General features: G+C 43.2%; 1 protein-coding gene and 1 pseudogene across 3 annotated transcripts in view; one reads left to right on the top strand and one right to left on the bottom strand.

Moving 5' to 3' along the window:
• Positions 1–19,451, bottom strand: part of SH3D19 (SH3 domain containing 19) — a 94,609-nt gene that overhangs the window by 9,142 nt on the left and 66,016 nt on the right. For all 3 annotated transcript variants that reach the window (XM_024764062.1, XM_024764059.1, XM_024764060.1), the window contains 8 exons: positions 16,791–16,852; positions 15,475–15,739; positions 13,297–13,365; positions 12,978–13,118; positions 6,637–6,709; positions 5,223–5,353; positions 3,113–3,168; positions 411–613 (listed from right to left, as the gene is read on the bottom strand). In XM_024764062.1, coding sequence (XP_024619830.1) covers positions 411–613; positions 3,113–3,168; positions 5,223–5,353; positions 6,637–6,709; positions 12,978–13,118; positions 13,297–13,365; positions 15,475–15,739; positions 16,791–16,852 — 1,000 coding nt within the window. The remainder of the gene's footprint in view (positions 1–410; positions 614–3,112; positions 3,169–5,222; positions 5,354–6,636; positions 6,710–12,977; positions 13,119–13,296; positions 13,366–15,474; positions 15,740–16,790; positions 16,853–19,451) is intronic.
• Positions 11,267–11,983, top strand: LOC112412380 (transmembrane and ubiquitin-like domain-containing protein 1 pseudogene; annotated as a pseudogene).

Below are 19,451 nucleotides of genomic sequence, written 5' to 3'. Positions count from 1 at the left end.
TGCGGGGAGAGTGAAAAGTCTGGGATTCCAGATCAGTCTCTTCATGTACTGGCTGTATAACTTTGCCCAGCACTACCCTCTCCGGATTTGTTTCCTTTACTGTAAGGTGAAGGAGGATACACATTAGTTATACTCTATAGGCCATTTCTGTTTGAAAGTCAGTGATTTTTTTTCTGCCATTTCTAATATGAAGCCACCACTAACTACCTAAAACACCAAAACCAGCTCTTTGAGAGACTGCCACAACAATGACTATCCCAATAATGATGTTGACCATTTAAAAATCATTTTTCCTTCTACCTTAAAAAATATGGCAGTATGGATTATTATGCAACTTAAGAATTAACCTATTATCTGGTTTATTTGAATTAGGATAGGACATAATAAAAACCCATATTCTCTGTACTCACTTAAAACATTTGGACCAGAGGTGGGATGATCCTCAATGAGTTCCACAAAGTTAAGGGGGAAGATCCCAGATCTCTCTCGAAGTTCTCCTCTTGCCCACTCGTCATTCACATACTCTTTAAGAATAATAATTTCTCCCTCTGAGAAACTTAACTCATCCTTCTGGTCTCCAATATACTCAAATCGAGCAACACATCTTGGGCCTCTGAAGAAAGAAGACCACATTTGTGGGTTAAACTAGAGAGTACTAACTTTCAGAATGCTTTAAAACCTTCATTTAGTCTTTCAATAAATATTTATTCTGTGTTTACTTTGGAACAAGGTATACTAGGCATAGTTTAAAATTTTCCATGAAAAAGAATAAGCTATATTTCTAAATGATAGTCCTTACTTTTTAGATATGAACCTATTCACTCAGAAAGGCTAAAGTCAAGGTCACAAGTACAGGCAGAATCCCAGATAAGCAGCTAGTGGTTGGTTAATGTTGCACATCTTTTGATCACCTTTTCTTCATGACAGAATCTCCCCAGTCTCCTTGTCTTTGTATCCTTGGGCCACAGTAATCCAGGGCCAAGTCTGAACCCTCTCAGTCATAAATGCACTGAGTTTAGGAGTGTTAACCCTGAGAATCTCAGGGCAAGACATCAAACTTCCATGGCAGAAATGCAATGGGCACCAGCTGGGCAGGGTAGATGCTCAATGTATGCTGAATCAGTGAGCTGTGTATATAGATGAATGGCCTTCAAAACTAGAAGGTTCGAAGAAAACAGAAACTCGGCTTATTATCTTATAACATTTAATCTTATATCTTACACTGTTGTTTTAAAAATGATTTTTGTATCTCCTTTAAAAAGGCTTCATTTCTGAGAATTAGAATGATCCTTATATGATCTACAACTTTGACTGAAAATAAGATAAAAACAGAGATGAAACTGTGTCCCTAGAAGACATGATTGAATCCCAAACTTTTGATTTGAGGCTTTGGAAAGGAAGTTTCAACAGCTATGACTAAGGAGACGCAATTGCCTGAAGAGAACAGGTGGGTACTCGCTCCAATGAAGTCTGACTTAGGTCAATGGATCAACAGCCATGAGAGCCCACTTTAAATTCAACCTGCTGACACAGTAAACACTGCTTAAAAATAGGAGAAAAACTGAACCTGAAACAGAATTAAACTATCGTGGCATCAGAAGTTTTCTTATTTGTGATAACCTTTGCATTTATTTTCTAAAGTCCTCAGGGAGCATATCTTCTTATGTCTGACCTATTCAAAGACAGGTTTACAGTCTTCAGCAGGTACTGAATTCTATTAATTTGCTCATTTAACTGGAATATAAAGTTGCATTGTGGCAATGTTTTAAATCACAAAGGAGTTACAGTGATGCAGAAAAGGGTACATAAATTCACGGAAAGGTCTTCAAACATAAAGAAGACCCCTCCAAATTAACTCTTCCTTTACTTTCTTCTAGTTCCTCTCAAAAACAAAACAATACAAAATGCCTAGCAGTTTTTGTAGGGTTCATATTTCTGTTAGGTTTACTTTTCTGTTCATTAAAAAAATATATATTTATTTATTTGGCTGCACCGGGTCTTAGTCGTGGCATGTGGGATCTTCGTTGTAACATGCGGGATCTTTTAGTTGCGGCATGTGAACTCTTAGTTGCGGAATGTGGGATCTAGTTCCCTGACCAGGGATTGAACCCGAGCCCCCTGCATTGGGAGCATGGAGTCTTAGCTACTGGACCACAAGGGAAGTCCCTCTATCAGGTTTAAATATTTTCTATTGTTGCAGGAAGCGGGGGGACCCCTTCCAGGGCCTAAGAGTGGGCTCTTGTCTAACACTCAGAAGTGAATTGTCAGGGGAGACACACGTACTGACAAAGCAAAAGACTTTATTGGGAAGGGGCGCCTGGGTGGAGAGCAGCGGGGTAAGAGACCCCAGGAGAACTGCTCTGCCACGTGGCTCGCAGTCTCAGGTTTTATGGTAATGGGGTTAGTTTCTGGGTTGTCTCTTCCCAGTCATCTTGGTTGGCCCATATTTAGTCTGACTCAGGGTCCTTCCTGGTGGTGCGCCCATCCTCAGCCAAGATGGATTCCAGTGTGAAGGATTCTGGGACTTTGGTAGGACAATATTATGGGCTAGTGTATCCTCCCTCCCTTTGGCCCCTCCTGAATTCTTCTAGTTAGTTTTACAAGACATATTATGGGCTGGTATCTCTTCCCTCTTTTCAGCCCCTCCTGAATTCTCCTGGTTAGCAGCAAGTTCCTTATCAGGACCTCCTGTTGTGACACAACTCGTACAAGTGGTTATCATCGTGCCTAGCCAAGGTGGGTGGTTTCGGTCAGTGGTTCCCTAACACTATGACAAAAATATTTGAACCTTCTAGAAATCTGTTGGTAGATAAACAGCAGAAGGCCAACACAAAATGCCCTGGATGATGAAACCTCTCTGCTCTGGTGAGGCCAGGCTGTGGGACGCACCGGGATAGACTGTTTGTGCCTGTCTATATGGCCTGTATGGATATGGAGAGTTGCTCTATCAGCATGTTGCAATTTCACCAGAATTTTTAAACAAGTAGTTTTCCTCATAATTAAAAAGACACATTGAGAATCTGAATAATCATACATCTGAAGTGTTTATTCTGTATGACATAAATGCTCACATCCTTTGTATCTTGTGCAAAACAACACAAGTAAAACTTACTTAACACAATGAGATGTGACGGATTCCCTTTTCCCATTTCCTCCCGGAACATCAGTCTAGTAAAGACAAAAATCAAGACAACAGCTGTATTCTTTCAGATTTTAATAAGATAAATTTAAGCTAAGTAATTAGCAAATTCATGACTGAAGTTAGCCAGTTTCGCTAGGTGTTAAACCGACGAAATGTACCACAGGTGCTACAAAGGTATGAAATCCAGAATTTGGGTTTTTTAAAAAATGCGTAACTTGTGATGTAGCCTTCCTTGAATAACCAATCAATCCTCTTATTTGCTGGAATAAGCACATTAATGTCGTTCTACCCCTGACTGAGTATACTCTACCCCTTATCCCCCAAGTTGAAAACTTCAGGGGAGGAGGGCTTAGGATAGAAACTAGGCATCAGGCACTACATAGACACCTATTCAAACTGTTGGTAGAACTCTGCAATACTTTCATGACCCTAAAATAAAATCTTTTAATCAAACTTGTGGATTCTCTGCATTTTCATAACCCTGGAACACTTTTTCCCCTTCAACGTGAGTAGGGAAGGAAGAGAGGACTTAGTACTCAGTGAGCATCTACTAAGAGGCGAGCACTTTATATAATAACTCATCAACAAGGCTCCAGAGAACTGGGTTGTGATGAAATATTTGACCATAATGCACTATAACTCTGAAAACTACTTAAGGCTTTGAGGTTTACATTAAATAAATCAGTGCCCTTCTTAATGAATTTCAAAAGTTTGAAGTCTTAAAACAATTTTTTAAACTTGTAGGCTTAGAAATAACACTTACACCAATAATCTGGCAAATTCAGTATGATTGATTTCAGTGTGGTAATTGTGCTTTTTAAAGTACTGCTACATTGGGCAGAAGAAAAATGAGGAAGAGTGCTAAAACTAACATTACTCTTTAATATTAATTTAGAGTATGTGGTTGGATTTCTCCAAAGAATCAGGGTATTTTTATATACCAGACAATTTTTAAGACCCACATTTCGTAATTCAAGAGACTCAACCTCATTCATACTTGAAAAATACAGGTTTTCTGTTATATTTGTTTGCTAAGTTTCTGATGTAATGGAAAATCATTTTCTTACCCCCACCCCGCCAAGCAGTTAATGCTCAACTATTTAAGTCAGGTTTATTGATATGTTCCAGTATCAATAAGTTATATTAGAGACTGAGTCATTCTCTTCCTACTGATATAAACGTTCAAGTGGCAGTCTGATTTCATCCCCATGTTTCTCAGCCACCCGGGCTTAGCACTCAGGGCTCTACTTACACAAGTTAGGCTTTGGGGACGTATAAAATTTGGACACTTTAATATATGTTTCCCAGTCAGATTTGGAATTATTATGTGAAAAATCATTAGTGGACCATTACCTCCAATGAAGGTACTTTGGTATTCCCAAATCTATTTTTTTAAAGGTTGAAATAAATGGGAATGGAAAGGATGAAAGAAACCAGTAACGAAATGTACTCCAAAGAAAAGGAGAAGTGGTACCATAACCTCAGAGAACAAACATTCCTTCAGGACAATCCAGTATCATTTAATTCTTTTTTTTTTTTTTGCGGTACGCGGGCCTCTCACTGTTGTGGCCTCTCCCATTGCGGAGCACAGGCTCCGGACCCGCAGGCTCAGCGGCCATGGCTCACGGGCCTAGCCTTTCCGCGGCACGTGGGATCTTCCCGGACCGGGAACAAACGCGTGTGCCCTGCATCGGCAGGCGGACTCTCAACCACTGTGCCACCAGGGAAGCCCCTCATTTAATTCTTGTTTGCTGAATGTTGCAAAGAATTAACATATACCCTCAAGTGCTTATCAGCCCTCCAAGAATAGCTGATTCACCAGTGGACCTGTAGTTTTTCACCTTAGGATTTCAGATAGCATTTAAGCATTAAGTGCTAATACTCCATAATATATGAATAATTAGCTAGTATCTAATTGAACAAACCTTTATTTCTGAATTTTTCAAACACCAAATGAATTAATGGAAGAGAGAGAACCAGAACCCAAGAATCTAGGCTTCTGGTTATTTTTTTTCCAAACTGCAAATTACACAGAATTCACTGAATATATGACCAATTTAAACAAGCACAATCTACTTACAATCACTTTGACGTAGGTGGCAGGAAATACACCAGTCTGGTTTCTACATTTCCCCCTGTACCAATCTGTACCTATTTTTTCCAGAAGATAAACAATTTCTCCTGAAGTGAGGTTCAAATCATCAACTTGCTCTGTAACATAAAATAATTATGTATGATGAATTACCCTGCTTGCAGATCTGATTAAAGTAGCATTTAGTTCTGTCTACCGAGGCAGTATGTTCTACTGATTCTGAGAACAGGTTATACTAATCAAATTGACTTTAAAAATATATTATTTTTTTCCTGGATATCGTTGTTATGAGCCTCCTCTTTTAAGATCAAATTAGATATATTTACCAGGCACTGATTGATAGAAAATGGTTAAAACACACACACACACACACACACACACACATACACACACAAAACATTGTGCTGGCCAAGGATTCTTCCTGTGTCAATATAAACCCTCTGCTGAATACATATTTTAACAATGAAAAGAGTTTTATAGACATGGTATAATATTCATTTTATTCTCAACCATGCTTAAAAATCATTTCAATCTCAAAATATTAACTAAGGGAGTCCTACAGCTCTTTTGCAAATAAATTTACTCACAGTGAAATAAAAATCAGTCTACCAAGTGCATAAAAAACAGGTTATAAATAAATCAGGAATTTATTTTATTTGTAGCCTTGGATATAAAAGGTACTTAAATATTGATTACAAAAATTTATATTATTTATTTATTTTTGGCTGTGCTGGGTCTTCGTTGCTGCATGTGGGCTTTCTCTAGTTGTGGCTGGGGGGGCTACTCTTTGTTGCAGCGCATGGGCTCTAGGTGCATGGGCTTCAATAGTTGCAGCATGTGGGCTCAGTAGTTGTGGCACATGGGCTTAGTTGCTCCGCGGCATGTGGGATCTTCCCGGACCAGGGATTGAACCCGTGTCCCCTGCATTGGCAGGCGGATTCTTAACCACTGCGCCACCAGGGAAGTCCCTATTTTTTATTTTATACTCATTTCATAAGTAATAGCTGAGCTATGTGTGTTGGTTTTACAACCCTTAGGAGAAAAGAACTCCACTTATTAAATTCAAATTAATTTCATTATAACTGGTATTTGGTACCCCATTTTGAAAGAGTGAAAAAGTTTGCAACTGGTAGGCAATTTGCTAATTGTTCATTTGTAAGGGAAACACTCCTCCTCTCTCTGTCACAAGGAGTTTCAAAGGCAAAGCTATTACAGCTAAGTTTTCTGGAATGCCTGAGTACAGTTGACTTTTCCTGAAGGTGGGGTGATGGATGAGATGACCTGTCCAGTCCAGGGCTCTGCTGGTGCAGAAAATGAGAAGGATGTCCTTGAGAGGTTAACCTGGGGAGGATGCCTGATCCCAGATCCTAAGGTTCTACCACTTTATTACCTATGTCCTTACCTGCCGGAAAATCATGAAGAACGACAGCATGAGGGGCACCACTGTCAACAGGCTTCTGAGCGTGGCTTGGATCCTTAGGGGGAAAACAGGGCGGTGAATGGAGTGTGCAGGATGGACGCTGGATTTATTATTCACTCTGAGACCATTTTATTTTTCCTCATTAGGGTCCTCTTGACACAATTACATTATGAGTGCAAGATGCAAACCACACAGTTGAGCCACACAAGGGAATCATTACCAAGTTGAAAAGGTATGTGTCCTTGCCAGAGGAAAACAGAAATAACTCTCAATTATAATATCCCTTAGCATTTTTTAAAGCAAGAGAGTAAAACAAAAGGAAATTACATAATTTTTTTTTTTTTTTTTTTAAAGCAGTACCTATTCTATCCTGAAGTAGTGGTTTTTGACCTTTTTACCTTTCAAGGGTCACTTTTCCCATAAACTGTGATCAGGACTAAACCTTAAGAACAGAGCCTTAAAAGCAGTCTCTTCATTAAGATGGGAAAAGAAAGAAGTTCTGCAATTTATGCTCTCGTCTTTTGTAATGAAAAGAGCTAATGACTTCCACAAAAGTATAATTCACAAAAAGTTAAAATCCATTTCGTTTATTACCACTTAACTGAATGCTTTCTCTAATTTGAAAGCCAACGCTACCTCCCATGCCTGGCCTGGATTTCCTTTTTAATCTGAACGGTTTATTCACCAGTAATTCTAAGTAAACTAGCAAAGAGAATTCAGTATTCTCTACCCATCTAACCAAGTGCTTAGACTGGCCAGAGGAGAAGCTGAATTTGAAGAGTGACCATTTCTTATTGACAGGCAGCTGTTATTCTTAGTTTCTTTACATGAAGAGACAGGCTTATCCACATCATCATCATCAAATCTGACTGAAGGATATTATTTGAAATTATAACATTGGCAAACCTGTGGAATAAATGAAGGCAAATTTTGTGCCCTTTCTTTTTTTTTGTGGTACATGGGCCTCTCACTGTTGTGGCCTCTCCCGTTGCGGAGCACAGGCTCCGGACGCGCAGGCTCAGCGGCCATGGCTCACGGGCCCAGCCGCTCTGCAGCATGTGGGATCTTCCCAGACCAGGGCACGAACCCGTGTCCCCTGCATCGGCAGGTGGACTCTCAACGACTGCGCCACCAGGGAAGCCCTGTGCCCTTTCTTTTCTCTTCCCTCCTTCAATGGCTCCTGTCCCCTCAGGGCTCGCCCATCCCCTGGCCATGATGTTCAGCAGGGATTGAGGTCCACTCCTTCCACTTCTGCCCTGCAGCACCTTTGCTCGACTCTTTTCTGAATCAGTCAAAACGCACCTGCACAGGCACGCTGTCTTCTCTCATGTCAGCTGAATGGTAATAGAGGAACAGTTAATGGCAGCTCAGTGTATTAGTTTACCAAAGCAACATTGACATTTTCTTAGAGGATGCTCAGCGCTTTTCCCTAAATAAATGGGCATTATGGGAATTTCAGGGATTGTGGAAAGGAACTGTGAGATATTTTAAGCCTAGAGGGCTTTAAAAATTATTTACACAATTTATTACATGTGTGTATGTGTGGTTTTCATTTTTTCTGATTTACATCTGTGGAAAAAGGAATGACCGCTCACTAAAGGGTGTTAGGCTAGATGGCTTTCCATCTGCTGGAAAAAGTAAAGTCAGAGGCCTACCCCACACCAAACACAAACATGAACCTCCAGATGGACCAAGATCTAAACACAAGCCTGAGAAGGCAGAAGAGGTGGGATAGTAACCTGGGCCTCCCAGTTTCCCTTCTCTGCCTTCCATGCATGGCTACCCCTGGAATGCTGCTCATCACCTTGGCCTGGCAGATGAAGGGCGAGAGGCACAGGTGAACAGGGTTGGCCACAGGGGACTGTACAACTCAGACCATACCATTAGGGTGGGTATCTGGGAGGAAAATCCAACATATTTCAAAGCTCTTTCTAGTATGACAGTATGGCTATAATGGTTAATACTAATGAGTAAAAAGAATAGCTAATATCAGGACTTCCCTGGCGGTCCAGTGGTTAGGGCTCCGCACTTCCCCTGCAGGGGGCACGGGTTCTATCCCTGGTCAGGGAACTAAGATCTCATATGCCGCGCAGTGCCGCCAAAAAAAAAAAAAAAAAAAAAAGCTGATATTCACTGTTCACCCACTATGCACTACTCACTGTGTCAAACACCTTATGTGCATTAATTAGCTCATTTCATTTTTTAAGCACCTTTGAGATATAATTCATATACCACAAAATTCACCCATTTAAAGTGCACCTAGGTTTAGTATGTTCACAGAATTGTGTGACCATCACCACAATCTAACTTTAGAACATTTTTATCACTCCCTCAGGAAGCCTCCCACCCATCAGCAGTCTCTCCCCACTCACCCTCCCCTCAGCCCTGGGCAACCACTAATCTACCTTCTGGAGTTACCTATTCTGGACTTAATATAAATGGAATCATAATGATAAATCAATTGTATAATCACCTCTGTGAGGAATTATCATACATATTATCTCACATATTAAAAAAATGAAGTTCAGAGAGGTCAAATCACCGCCTCAGGTAGTGGGAGGGAAACTGAAACCCGCGTCTGTGCTGAGAACCAAGTGAGGTGACAATCCCCCGCCTCCCAGCTCTGACAGCCCAGCCTCAACTGATAATCTGCAGTGCCTTCTGTTGACTAAGGTAGGGGAAAGCATAACACATTTTTAGAAATATTTACCTTAAAACTAAGCTTTCAAATAGGTAAGTTTTATTTTTCTAAAAAAAAATGTCTTGTTAGTCATGACCCAGAGCCTAAGGGAGGCTCCACTTTAGTGTCACCAGCTGTCGGCCCTCAGCGGCCACCTCTCTGCCAGTCTACAGCACAAGCCTGAGTATGATAATGTCTCAAGTGGACAAAACCGTGGGCTTCTATAGAAGAACAACTTGTAATTTTTTCAGCTTCTATTTTCATCAAGGAGAGCTTTTTGACAGTACAACTCTCATGGTTACCCATCAGTGTGCTCTGAGAGAGGAAGAAGAGCGGTGACAGATGTTAATGCTGCATCAAAACAGAGAGAAAATGAGTTAACAGAAGAACCCTCCCCGTATGGACCAAAGTCAGAAATCTCAGTATCCCAGCTGCAACTAGCGTAAGACATAGCTTTGCTGCTCTCCGAAATTCAAATTTTTAGTTTCTTAGCAAACCTCAAATGGTAAGCTGCCTTCTAAGAAGAAAGAATTGGACGAGATTATGAAAACTAGGCTGAATGACGAAGTACTTTACTTGGTTTAAATGACAGATGGGTCTCATTTTTCATGTTTGTTACATTACCTAATAGATAGTGAAATTTTAACTGGATACCTTAAGAAGCTCTTTTAAAAGTATAACTCTAGGGCTTTCCTGGTGGCACAGTGGTTAAGAATCCGCCTACCACTGCAGGGGACACGGGTTTGATCCCTGGTCCGGGAAGATCCCACATGCCGCGGAGCAACTAAGCCCGTGCGCCACAACTACTGATCCTGCGCTCTAAAGCCCAGGAGCCACAGCTGCTGAAGCCCATGAGCCTGGAGCCTGTGCTCCGCAACAAGAGAAGCCACTGTGATGAGAAGCCCGCGCACCGCAACAAAGAGCGGCCCCCGCTCGCCGCAACTAGAAAAAGCCTGCACCCAGCAATAAAGACCCAACTCAGCCATAAATAAATAAATAAAATAAAAATAAAAATAAAAATATATAACTCTATAAACTGTCCAATGGCATTTTTCTTGCTGAACAAACGACCTTCAATAGTCATTATATTGGCGTTCCCACCTCTCGGGGATGGGTGTGTGGGGCGGGAAGATGGGAGCGGTGATGGAGGACGGGGGCGGGGAGGGCGAAGTCTCAGATTCCCAGGCGAGATCTGGGGTCCTGCAGCAGGCTGGGTGTGGAGAGGCTTCCAGGGGAGGCGTGGGGTTGGGCTGGGGTGTGAGCTGACCAGGAGGGACCGAGTTGGGCGGGGGGTGGCAACCCTCGGAGGTTCCAGTTTGCCAAAGGGCGCAGGTTGACGTTTGGTGTGGGGAAGGCTTGGGAAGCGGGTCGGGGTTTGGGTAAATGGTAACAGGGCGGTGTGGGTGTGTGTGTGCGCGCGCGTGTGCGGGCGTGTGCAGAGACCACCTTTTTCTCCCTTGGAGAAACTTTAGGGACGGAAGAGTAGATAAGCTTTGGGTCAACGAGACGAAGGAGTAGGTGAACTTTGGGATGACCTGGGCGGGAAGAACAGGTAAGCTTTGGGGTGTAGTTTGGTGGGGGTTGAACTTAAGGGAGAGTCGCTTAGAAGGTCAAGGCCCTGACCTCGGAATAGGGTTTGGGTGAACTGGGGAGCTGGTTAAAGACCTAGATCTTAGGTTACAAAAAATGACTTGGGATTTGGTGATGGGAAGGGGTACGTGGGGCAGGTCTGGGATAACTGGGCGTCAGAGCAGTCCGTGTCCCAAGGCAGGGCTCGGGTATGCGGGCAGAGCTATGAGGACTGTGGGAGAGTTGGGGTGGGGTGGGGTTAGACGCCCCCCGAAGTTCAGAGGGCTCCTGGCGGGTGAGCCAGCCCCTCTCGGGTTCTTTGTGCCTCTCCAGCTCGGTAGCGCAGCGGGCAAGGCAGGTGCCATGGCCCTGACCGAAGGGGTGGGTGATGAGGTGACCATCCTTTTCGCGGTGCGTGCCTGCCTACCGGTGCTGGCTCTCACCTGTGCCTCAACACACACTGCCAAGGGCGCTGACCCACTGCCCCAGCCATCAGGGACCCCGACACCAACACAGCCCAGAGGAACCATGGCAGTCACCAACAGCATCGGAGGGGAGGCCCCAGGAGCCGAGACCCCCAGCCTGAGATGCAGATGTCAGGCTGCACAGCCAGAGCCTGGCGTGGGGCTCCCAGCAACGCCGCCGCCTCCAGACCCCCCCCAGGAGCCCCTAGTACTTCGGCTGAAATTCCTCAACGATTCAGAGCAGGTGGCCAGGGCCTGGCCCCATGACACCATCGACTCCCTGAAAAGGACCCAATTTCCTGGCCGGGAACAGCACGTGCGACTCATCTACCAAGGGCAGCTGTTAGAAGACGACACCCAGCCTCTGGGCAGCCTTCACCTCCCTCCTAACTGCATTCTCCACTGCCACGTGCCCACTCGGGAGGGTCCCCCACACCCACCCTGCCCACCGGGGTCAGAGCCAGTCCCCTCTGGGCTGGCCGCAGGCGGCCAGCTGCTGCTGCTCTGGGACTGCCAGATCCAGTACCGGTCCTTCTTTCCCAGGACCGCCACTCTGGGTCTGGCCGGCTTCACCCTGCTCCACAGTCTCCTGGCCTTTGCCGTGTTCCGTCCGTAGTGCCTCCACGGGCTCTTGGCAGTGTTGCTGGCCCCTTCGGACCTTGCTCCCCATGACAGGGCGGGAGCTGCTGTCTGCCTAGGCCTGCCTCTCCGACCTGCCTCTTCCGGCTACCCTGGAGCCCAGCACTGTGCCGCAGAGCACTCCAGGGGCCAGTGGAGGCCCCTCCCTGTGACCTTCATGGCTCTGGGCCATCCCCCGGGGCAGCTGGCCCTCCGCACCCACTAACAGTCAGCTCCTCTGGGTCAGACAGCTGCTGTTGCTGCCACGCCCCTGGGCCCTTCTTAGTGTTCTGCCTGAGAATCCAGCCTCTTCTAGTCCCTGACAGCTCCTTGGGCTGATTTAGGGACTCCAGGACTGAGGGGCTGGAGAAGGGGAGCTGGGAGGGGTGGAGGGGGTTCTCTGGAACATGTGCAGATTAAATAACTGTGAAGTTTAAAAAAAAAAAAAATCATTGTATTCTCCCAGGCTCGACAAATTGTTAGGCCTAAACTGTGACTTCAGGTTGTTGGAACATCTCATTTCATTATGTTTATGGGCTATAAGCAGAGAAACGAGGTTTATATTAAGCTTAAATCTTAAAGGGAAGTATTTTTTAATGTCAGGCTTAGCATTTCTAGGGCCGCCTTTAAAATAATTATTCATTCTGTTAGAAAACTAATCTCTAGTACTTGGGTAAACATGTTTACATTACTTCAAAAATAAACAGCTCTCACGGTTGAAAATTAATGACTGAGTGTCCTGGCTGCTGTAAGTCAGCACCATGCACGAAAGGCAAAACACATGGTAGTCACTCTGTATCAGAGTGATTAGTACGGTAGTGGCAAGTCTCTTCGAAGTAATTTACTCTTAAAATGGAATAAAACGCTACCGTAATTTTTACTCTGGTTAAAATAAACGTGCTAATAAAAACCTGAGAATGAGCTATAATTAATAGTTCTATGAAATGTGCTGCCACGTGTGACATGAAGGCGGTACAATATTAATTCCTCACGTTCGGCCTGCTTCTGAGATGTTCATCAAGTGGGGTGATGATCTTCATGTGAGACAGGTGAACTCTGCCAGCAGCGGCTCCCTTCCGGCACTCCAAGTAATTACCTTCCACCTGCTTCAGTATCACAAGGACGTCCCCACGCTGGAAGGTACGATATCAGTCTCTGAAGCAATTATTATTTAATAAAACATTATTACTTTTTCCACATTTTAATCTTTGGAGCCTAAAGCATTTATAATAACGTGTAAAACAGTAACAGAGGCCAGAGATTTTTTTTTTTTTTTTTACATTAGTCAGTAAAGAAAGAGCTCTACTTTACCTTACAAGAAAGTTCTCCAGGGTTTTGCGGGACAATGTCTTCACTGGCAATTCCGTGAGGCACAGACAGCTTAAACATAAACCAATAAAAGGATTATTCACAATCAAATAACCTCGTCCTAAGCGGCTGATCACGTGGGGATTTGGCACGTTCGGCTGCAGTATAACCTCCGGCAGTTAAGCTCTTCACTCGGCTTCCTCAAGCTCGGGATCTAGTCGGTGGGGCTGCCGTTTCTCAGGCTGCTCAGAGTCCTCGGGGGCCTGAGGCTGAGCCCACAGGACCTCGGCAGCTGAAAGTGGCCTAAAGTTCCCTTAACAACCACATCCAGGAAGTTCTGCTCTACAGGACAAGGTCCACCAAGTCCCCAGGGCGTCGGAAGGGTAAATACTCAGCACCTGGCCTCACCGCCTTTAGTTCAGGGGCGGCTGACAGGGGACTGGTGCCTCCCCTGCGGGGTTGGACTGGCCGCTTCCATCCGCCTTCAATCTCATGTGCTCCTGCAGTTGCTCTGGTACAAGCATCTACTTAAACCCATCTCACCGCCTGACCTCAGTCATTCCTGGTCCACTCAGCCCTGTCTGATCTTAGAATGGCTTTTACTCTGGCCAGAGAACTCTGTTCCCCGCCTTGGTAAATTCTGGCTGATGAGCACGGGTCGGAGGGCCTGTGCCCAGGACGTGGGATCACACAAGCTCGCTTCCAACAAGGAAAGGGAGGCTGCACTCAGGAGCAAAGATGTAGAGTACGTGGGTGTGGCCCTCGGGGGCTGGGGCGGGTCGTGTTGCTCCCCAGCATCTCTGTCAGAGCACCAGGGCGCCCAAGGTACCCAGGTTACCCTGGTTAGCAATTTAATGGTGGGGCGGCCACAGGGAACAATGAGGGATTTAAGGAATTATTTCGTAAAGAGACACACTAATACACCATCATTTTGAATTTATTAAGTTTCTTTGACTTGTTCAAATGCTTTGTTGACATTATACCACTATGCTAAGACCTATAAGCAAAATCTCATTCCCCCAAACGAGGCTCTTGAGACGGAACAGCCAACGCAAGCAGAGACTTTACAGAATCTTGGCTCTACCATTACTGGATGTGTGACCCTGGACAGGCTACTTAAGCTCTCTGAGTCTTACTTTCTTCATCTGTATAATAGAGATAATAATAGGATCTACTTCACAGGGTTGGTGTGAGGAATAAATGAGTTATTTACATATAAAGTGCTTTGAAGCATGCCTTGGCTTATAAGTATTCAACACATCAGCTACTGCTTTTATTTATTCATTATTTTTAAGTATCCTATCCCAAAGTACACCCCTGGGTTTTAGCAATTAAAATTTTATCAGTTTAAATGAATATGAATATATATGAATATCCTACCTCCTTCTTATCTGTCTGCACCCTTCCTTAGGAAGATGAAAAAAACCCTAAACTGCTTAAAGTGAAAACAATTTCCAGCTTAGTGATGGAAATGTAGAACAAATATGAAATGAATAATTGCTGTTCTTGTTAAGACCTACTGTTGTACAACTGTTTTAAGAAGCGCCAACACTCCTGCTCTCCTTATCATTTTAATTTGTTCTAGATTTCATCAGGTTAACCTGACCAAAACAGAGAGAGCACATCAACTCCGAAGACAAAGGCTTAAGGTCGTATGATGAGAAAAACATTCAAAGGGAACAAAATTAATATCTCAACTATCTCAATTACTGATGAAAACTTCTAACTGGTAACTATTAAATGGACCATGATAATCAGGTTTACAAAAGTGGAAAATGAGGGAAAAACCATCCATTTTAATAAGAACTTTCTACTTCCAATTTTACTCTGTGGGCAAGGTAGCTATAAGATATAAACTATATCAAGATATGAATATAATATCTGGCAGAGATACTGCCATCAGTGTAACCTACTGGGTCAGGTTTTTCAGAGTTTCTGTTTGGTCAAGCCAGACAGCAGGTTGCAATCCTTGTCTGCCCTACTTCCTTTTCCTATATTTTTCCTAATAATGAAACCCTGTTTTAAAAGACCTAGGTTTAAACATGGCCTACTTGTCTAAAGCACTCAGTGTCAAGGGGCAATTCCACAGTTGTCTCATCATCTTTTTCTAAGGAATAAGGATCTTATGTATACTTTAGGACAAACCTCTTGACCACAAACATTTTTAAAAGCTAAATTTACCATGTATTTCCTGTAGAGAGGGTGTCCTGGTTTGGGGCGAGGGGGCAGCACCGGATCTTGATTTTTAAGGACTTGACTCTTAGCTTTTGAGAGTCCAGATGCCAGGTTACTTGTTTTTTTCTGAAGATCCATGTCAGAAGAAGACCGATTAAAAGGCAGTTTTTTATCTGCTGCTCTGGTTGCAGGAAGTTTTGGGGGAGGTGGTCTCTCAGGGGCCCCCTTGGGAGGAGGCTGTCGAGCTAGTACGCCTTTTCCATTCACAGGTCTGAAAGTCAACGTGGTATCTGTGAGTCAGTGTTTGATCGATAGTAGGTTCTGTTTTGTCCTTTCTTACACACACACACACACACACAGCGTTTTGCTAGTGTAAATACCATTTAATGAAACATGCAGGCTATGCTATTTTTTAGCAAATGACTGCTGCATTAAACATTATATTATTTGAAGAAATGCCATGATGTTCCAGCTTCCTCTTATCTTGTACTACATATTCATTAGTTCAAGACAAACAAGCATTTACTATCATGAGCTCTCTAAGGCTCCATTTGCTCTTAAACACACCATGACTGTTTCAGAAAACTAAGGACTTTCTACCAAAGTCTGAGATGAAAAGCTTATAGTAAGATATCAGGTATATGTGATGGGGTCTTGTACATGATTAGAAAAGGTACGTCAAACTCCCCTAATATTCATGTTATAGGAATCATTATTAAAACACTAATTTAGATTAATATAAAGAAAGCTAGTTCCGAAAATGGGACAGGACAATTATTACTCTGAAAGCCTTTCCTTAATCCCTATGATAAAAATAATTTCGAACATAGTAATGTCTTATGATAACATCACAGTTTTTTGTCTAAATAGCCCTGGAACTCAGGAGGGCTGGTCACCTCTGAGCTCACGAGGCCTGTCTCCCTTTGGAAATGCCAAAACTCAGGCTGGTTTCTGGGAACAGGGAGAGAGCGAGCGAGTGTGTGTATGTATGTATGTGTGTGTATACGCGCGTGTGTGTTCCAGAAGTGGAGTTTTAGGTCCAGAAAGGAGTCTTGTTCATTTGTTTGAGGAAAAGTAATAGATATCTATGTTTGTGCTCTGTGAGTTTTTGGATTGCATTAAAAAAGGAGCAGAGACTCCTACACCTGCTGTCAGAAGCAGACTGTGGGCTAGTGGCCTGGGTGAATTTGTGAGTTAAATGTACCTCTAAAAGAAGATCGAAGGCCAGCAACACTCAGTTTTCATGATAGAAAAGAGTCCAGTCTCGGAGTCATTAGTTTTTCTCTAACTGACTTTTTAGAAGTTTTCCCATGCTTACTTACCTCGGTGGCAACCTTGGGGGTCCTCGCACAGAACCTCCTGACTGACCAGCATGGTCAGTTTCCTGCAAGTATCAGAGAATGATTTTTAGTTAAGATGAATCTGAAACAAGAGCTTTTCAAGAGGAATTATGGACAACTTTTGGGCTGGATCTATAAAGTGGAAATGTAGCTGAATTACAGAAAGGAGATTAAAAGAGTTTTTTAGTCTTAAGCAATATTAACTCATTTCTCATTCCTACCTACATTGTCCATGTCACAATGCAAGTGAAAACAGAGAGGAAGAGGCTGGCGCAGGGAGGGGGGTGTCCTGCTACTGTGGGCACCAGCTCAACCAACTGCACTGCATGGTTACACATCCAGCATGTTCTGAGGAATTAAGGATGCTGTTTAAACCATGTTAGGTTACACAGCAGCAATTTAAGCAGACATTGTAGGGAATTTTAAAAAAATATGGCAGCTATGTATCCCATGACAACGTTTAAGATATGCAGTGCTCCTAAGTTTAAACACATAGTAAGTGAGGTGGTGATCAGTTCGTTTTGCTTATACTGGATGGTTTCCACATTGTGTGGTGGGTTTTGAACTGGAAGGAGGTGGAACACAACAGAAGCTTAAGGGGTGGCCTGAAAGGAAGGCATGTGAGGAAGAACAGAAAAGGCCCAAGAAAGTAGACAGCTTAGCTTGTACCACTACAGGAAAGGGGTTGGATGTGCTGAGAAGAATTTTGTAGGAAAAAGCAAAGGGGGATAGTGTGAAAAACAAAAGATAGGGAGAGTTGGAATGTTTTGGCCTCAAAGTAGATGAGAGAAATTGGAAGTATGGGGATCAACAAGAAGATTTCTTCAGAAGGGGTTCAAACTGTGCTAATTAAATAGGTTTTCCGAACATGTTATGGTCCAGGGATTGGGAAATGAGTATAATACATGGAAAACATTTTCAGATATTCTGCTGAATGGGAAGTCAAAGGATCTTAAAGCCAAGACTTCTGTTTTTTAGGCAAAAGTCTTCACTAAATCCTTCTAATTCTGATTGAGTCTCTTTTTTCACCTTTCCTACTTTCTAAGCCCTCACCACTGACCTCCAGAAAATAATATTTCTCCAAGACCACCTGAGAGGGAAAAATGCCAGCTCTTTAAAATTATACTGCCTTTTTAAAAAAAATTTATTTATCTTATCTATTTATTTATTTTTGGCTGCGTTGGGTCTTCGCTGCTGCGCATGGGCTTTCTCTAGTTGTGGCGAGCGGGGGCTACTCTTCGTTGCGGTGCACGGGCTTCCCATTGCAGTGGCTTCTCTTGTTGTGGAGCATGGGCTCTAGGTGTGCGGGCTCAGTAGTTGTGGCACGTGGGCTCAGCTGTTGTGGCTCGTGGGTTCTAGAGCGCAGGCTCAGTAGTTGTGGCGCATGGGCTTAGCTGCTCCGTGGCATGTGGGATCTTCCCGGACCAGGACTCAAACCCGTGTCCCCTGCATTGGTAAGCGGATTCTTAACCACTGCACCACCAGGGAAGTCCATATACTGCCTTTTTTTTGTAAAACAGGTTTAACTATAGCTTGGAAATCTCTGGGCTAATTCAGCCTGTTTTCCCCCTTCTTATCTTACAAATGAGTTAAAACTCACTTCTATGGTTTTTAATTCAAACTGAATATTTACCAGTTTTCCTTAAATACCAAATGATTAATTGCTAATAACTGCGATCAAGTGAATATGTTTCAGTGTTTTATAATCCCATTTTGAAAAACAAATTAAGCTTGCCCTTAAAACTTGGTTTCACTAATGAACTCAGTTAATGTAGTGAGGCAAGTCACCAGCTCATAAACCCTGCAATATTCCAGGCTATCATCCATGCCTTATAAATACACTGTTGCCTATGTGCCCCCTGACAAATAACTGCTATGATACTTGAAAAACTCATTTATTTCTTTGGCTGCCTTTAAAATTAAAACAAACAAGCCAAAGCCAAGAGAAAAACACTCTAGCAGATAGGTAGGAACTTTTATAGCTTTCCTCAAAATTATAGTTGTTAGATACCTTAATAATTAAGGGCAGATTTTAAAAAATATAGATATATAAATCTGACATGGAAAGCTATAGATGGTGTACTTTAATAAACACATACCATAAAATGCAAATCTTGTACCGAATATAGTTTTCTCTGATTGGTTTTACTTTTATGGGCAATCTTAAATATATTTTTAATTTCTCAATTTTCTATAATGAGCAAAAATAAATCAGAAAAAAAAGGCAGCACACTCAAATCCCCTGGGACTGTTAGGCACATTCCAAAAGGCACTGCTGCACCTGACACACGTCAAATACTGAGAGTAGGGGCTTGGTTCCTGTAGGAGCCACTGTCTCTTTTTTGCCAAAGTCCAGGTTTGTGTGCAGGTTCTGCTGACAGTCTTTGGAAGATTACTGATTAGGGATTTCCTGCTCTTCAATAGTCCACACATGAATGGAGCTCCTCTGTACCTGCTTTTTGTAGTTTTTCTCTAGCTCTGACATCCCTGAACTTTGGCTTCTGATGTGTTCCGGTAAGCATTTTAGCTCCTGGTGAAGTTGGTTTTTTGCCTTGTACAGCCCTGCAGATGCCATCTTTTTTTTTTTTTTTTTTTTTTTTTTTTTTGGTTCCCAAAGCCCCTCCCTCCTGGGCCCCCCCCCCT

Source organism: Neophocaena asiaeorientalis, unplaced genomic scaffold (assembly GCF_003031525.2).
Source record: "Neophocaena asiaeorientalis asiaeorientalis breed wild unplaced genomic scaffold, Neophocaena_asiaeorientalis_V1.1 scaffold594, whole genome shotgun sequence".
Lineage (NCBI taxonomy): Eukaryota > Metazoa > Chordata > Mammalia > Artiodactyla > Phocoenidae > Neophocaena > Neophocaena asiaeorientalis.
Note: the sequence above shows the minus strand (reverse complement) of the source record. Positions and strands in the feature narration are given on the sequence as shown.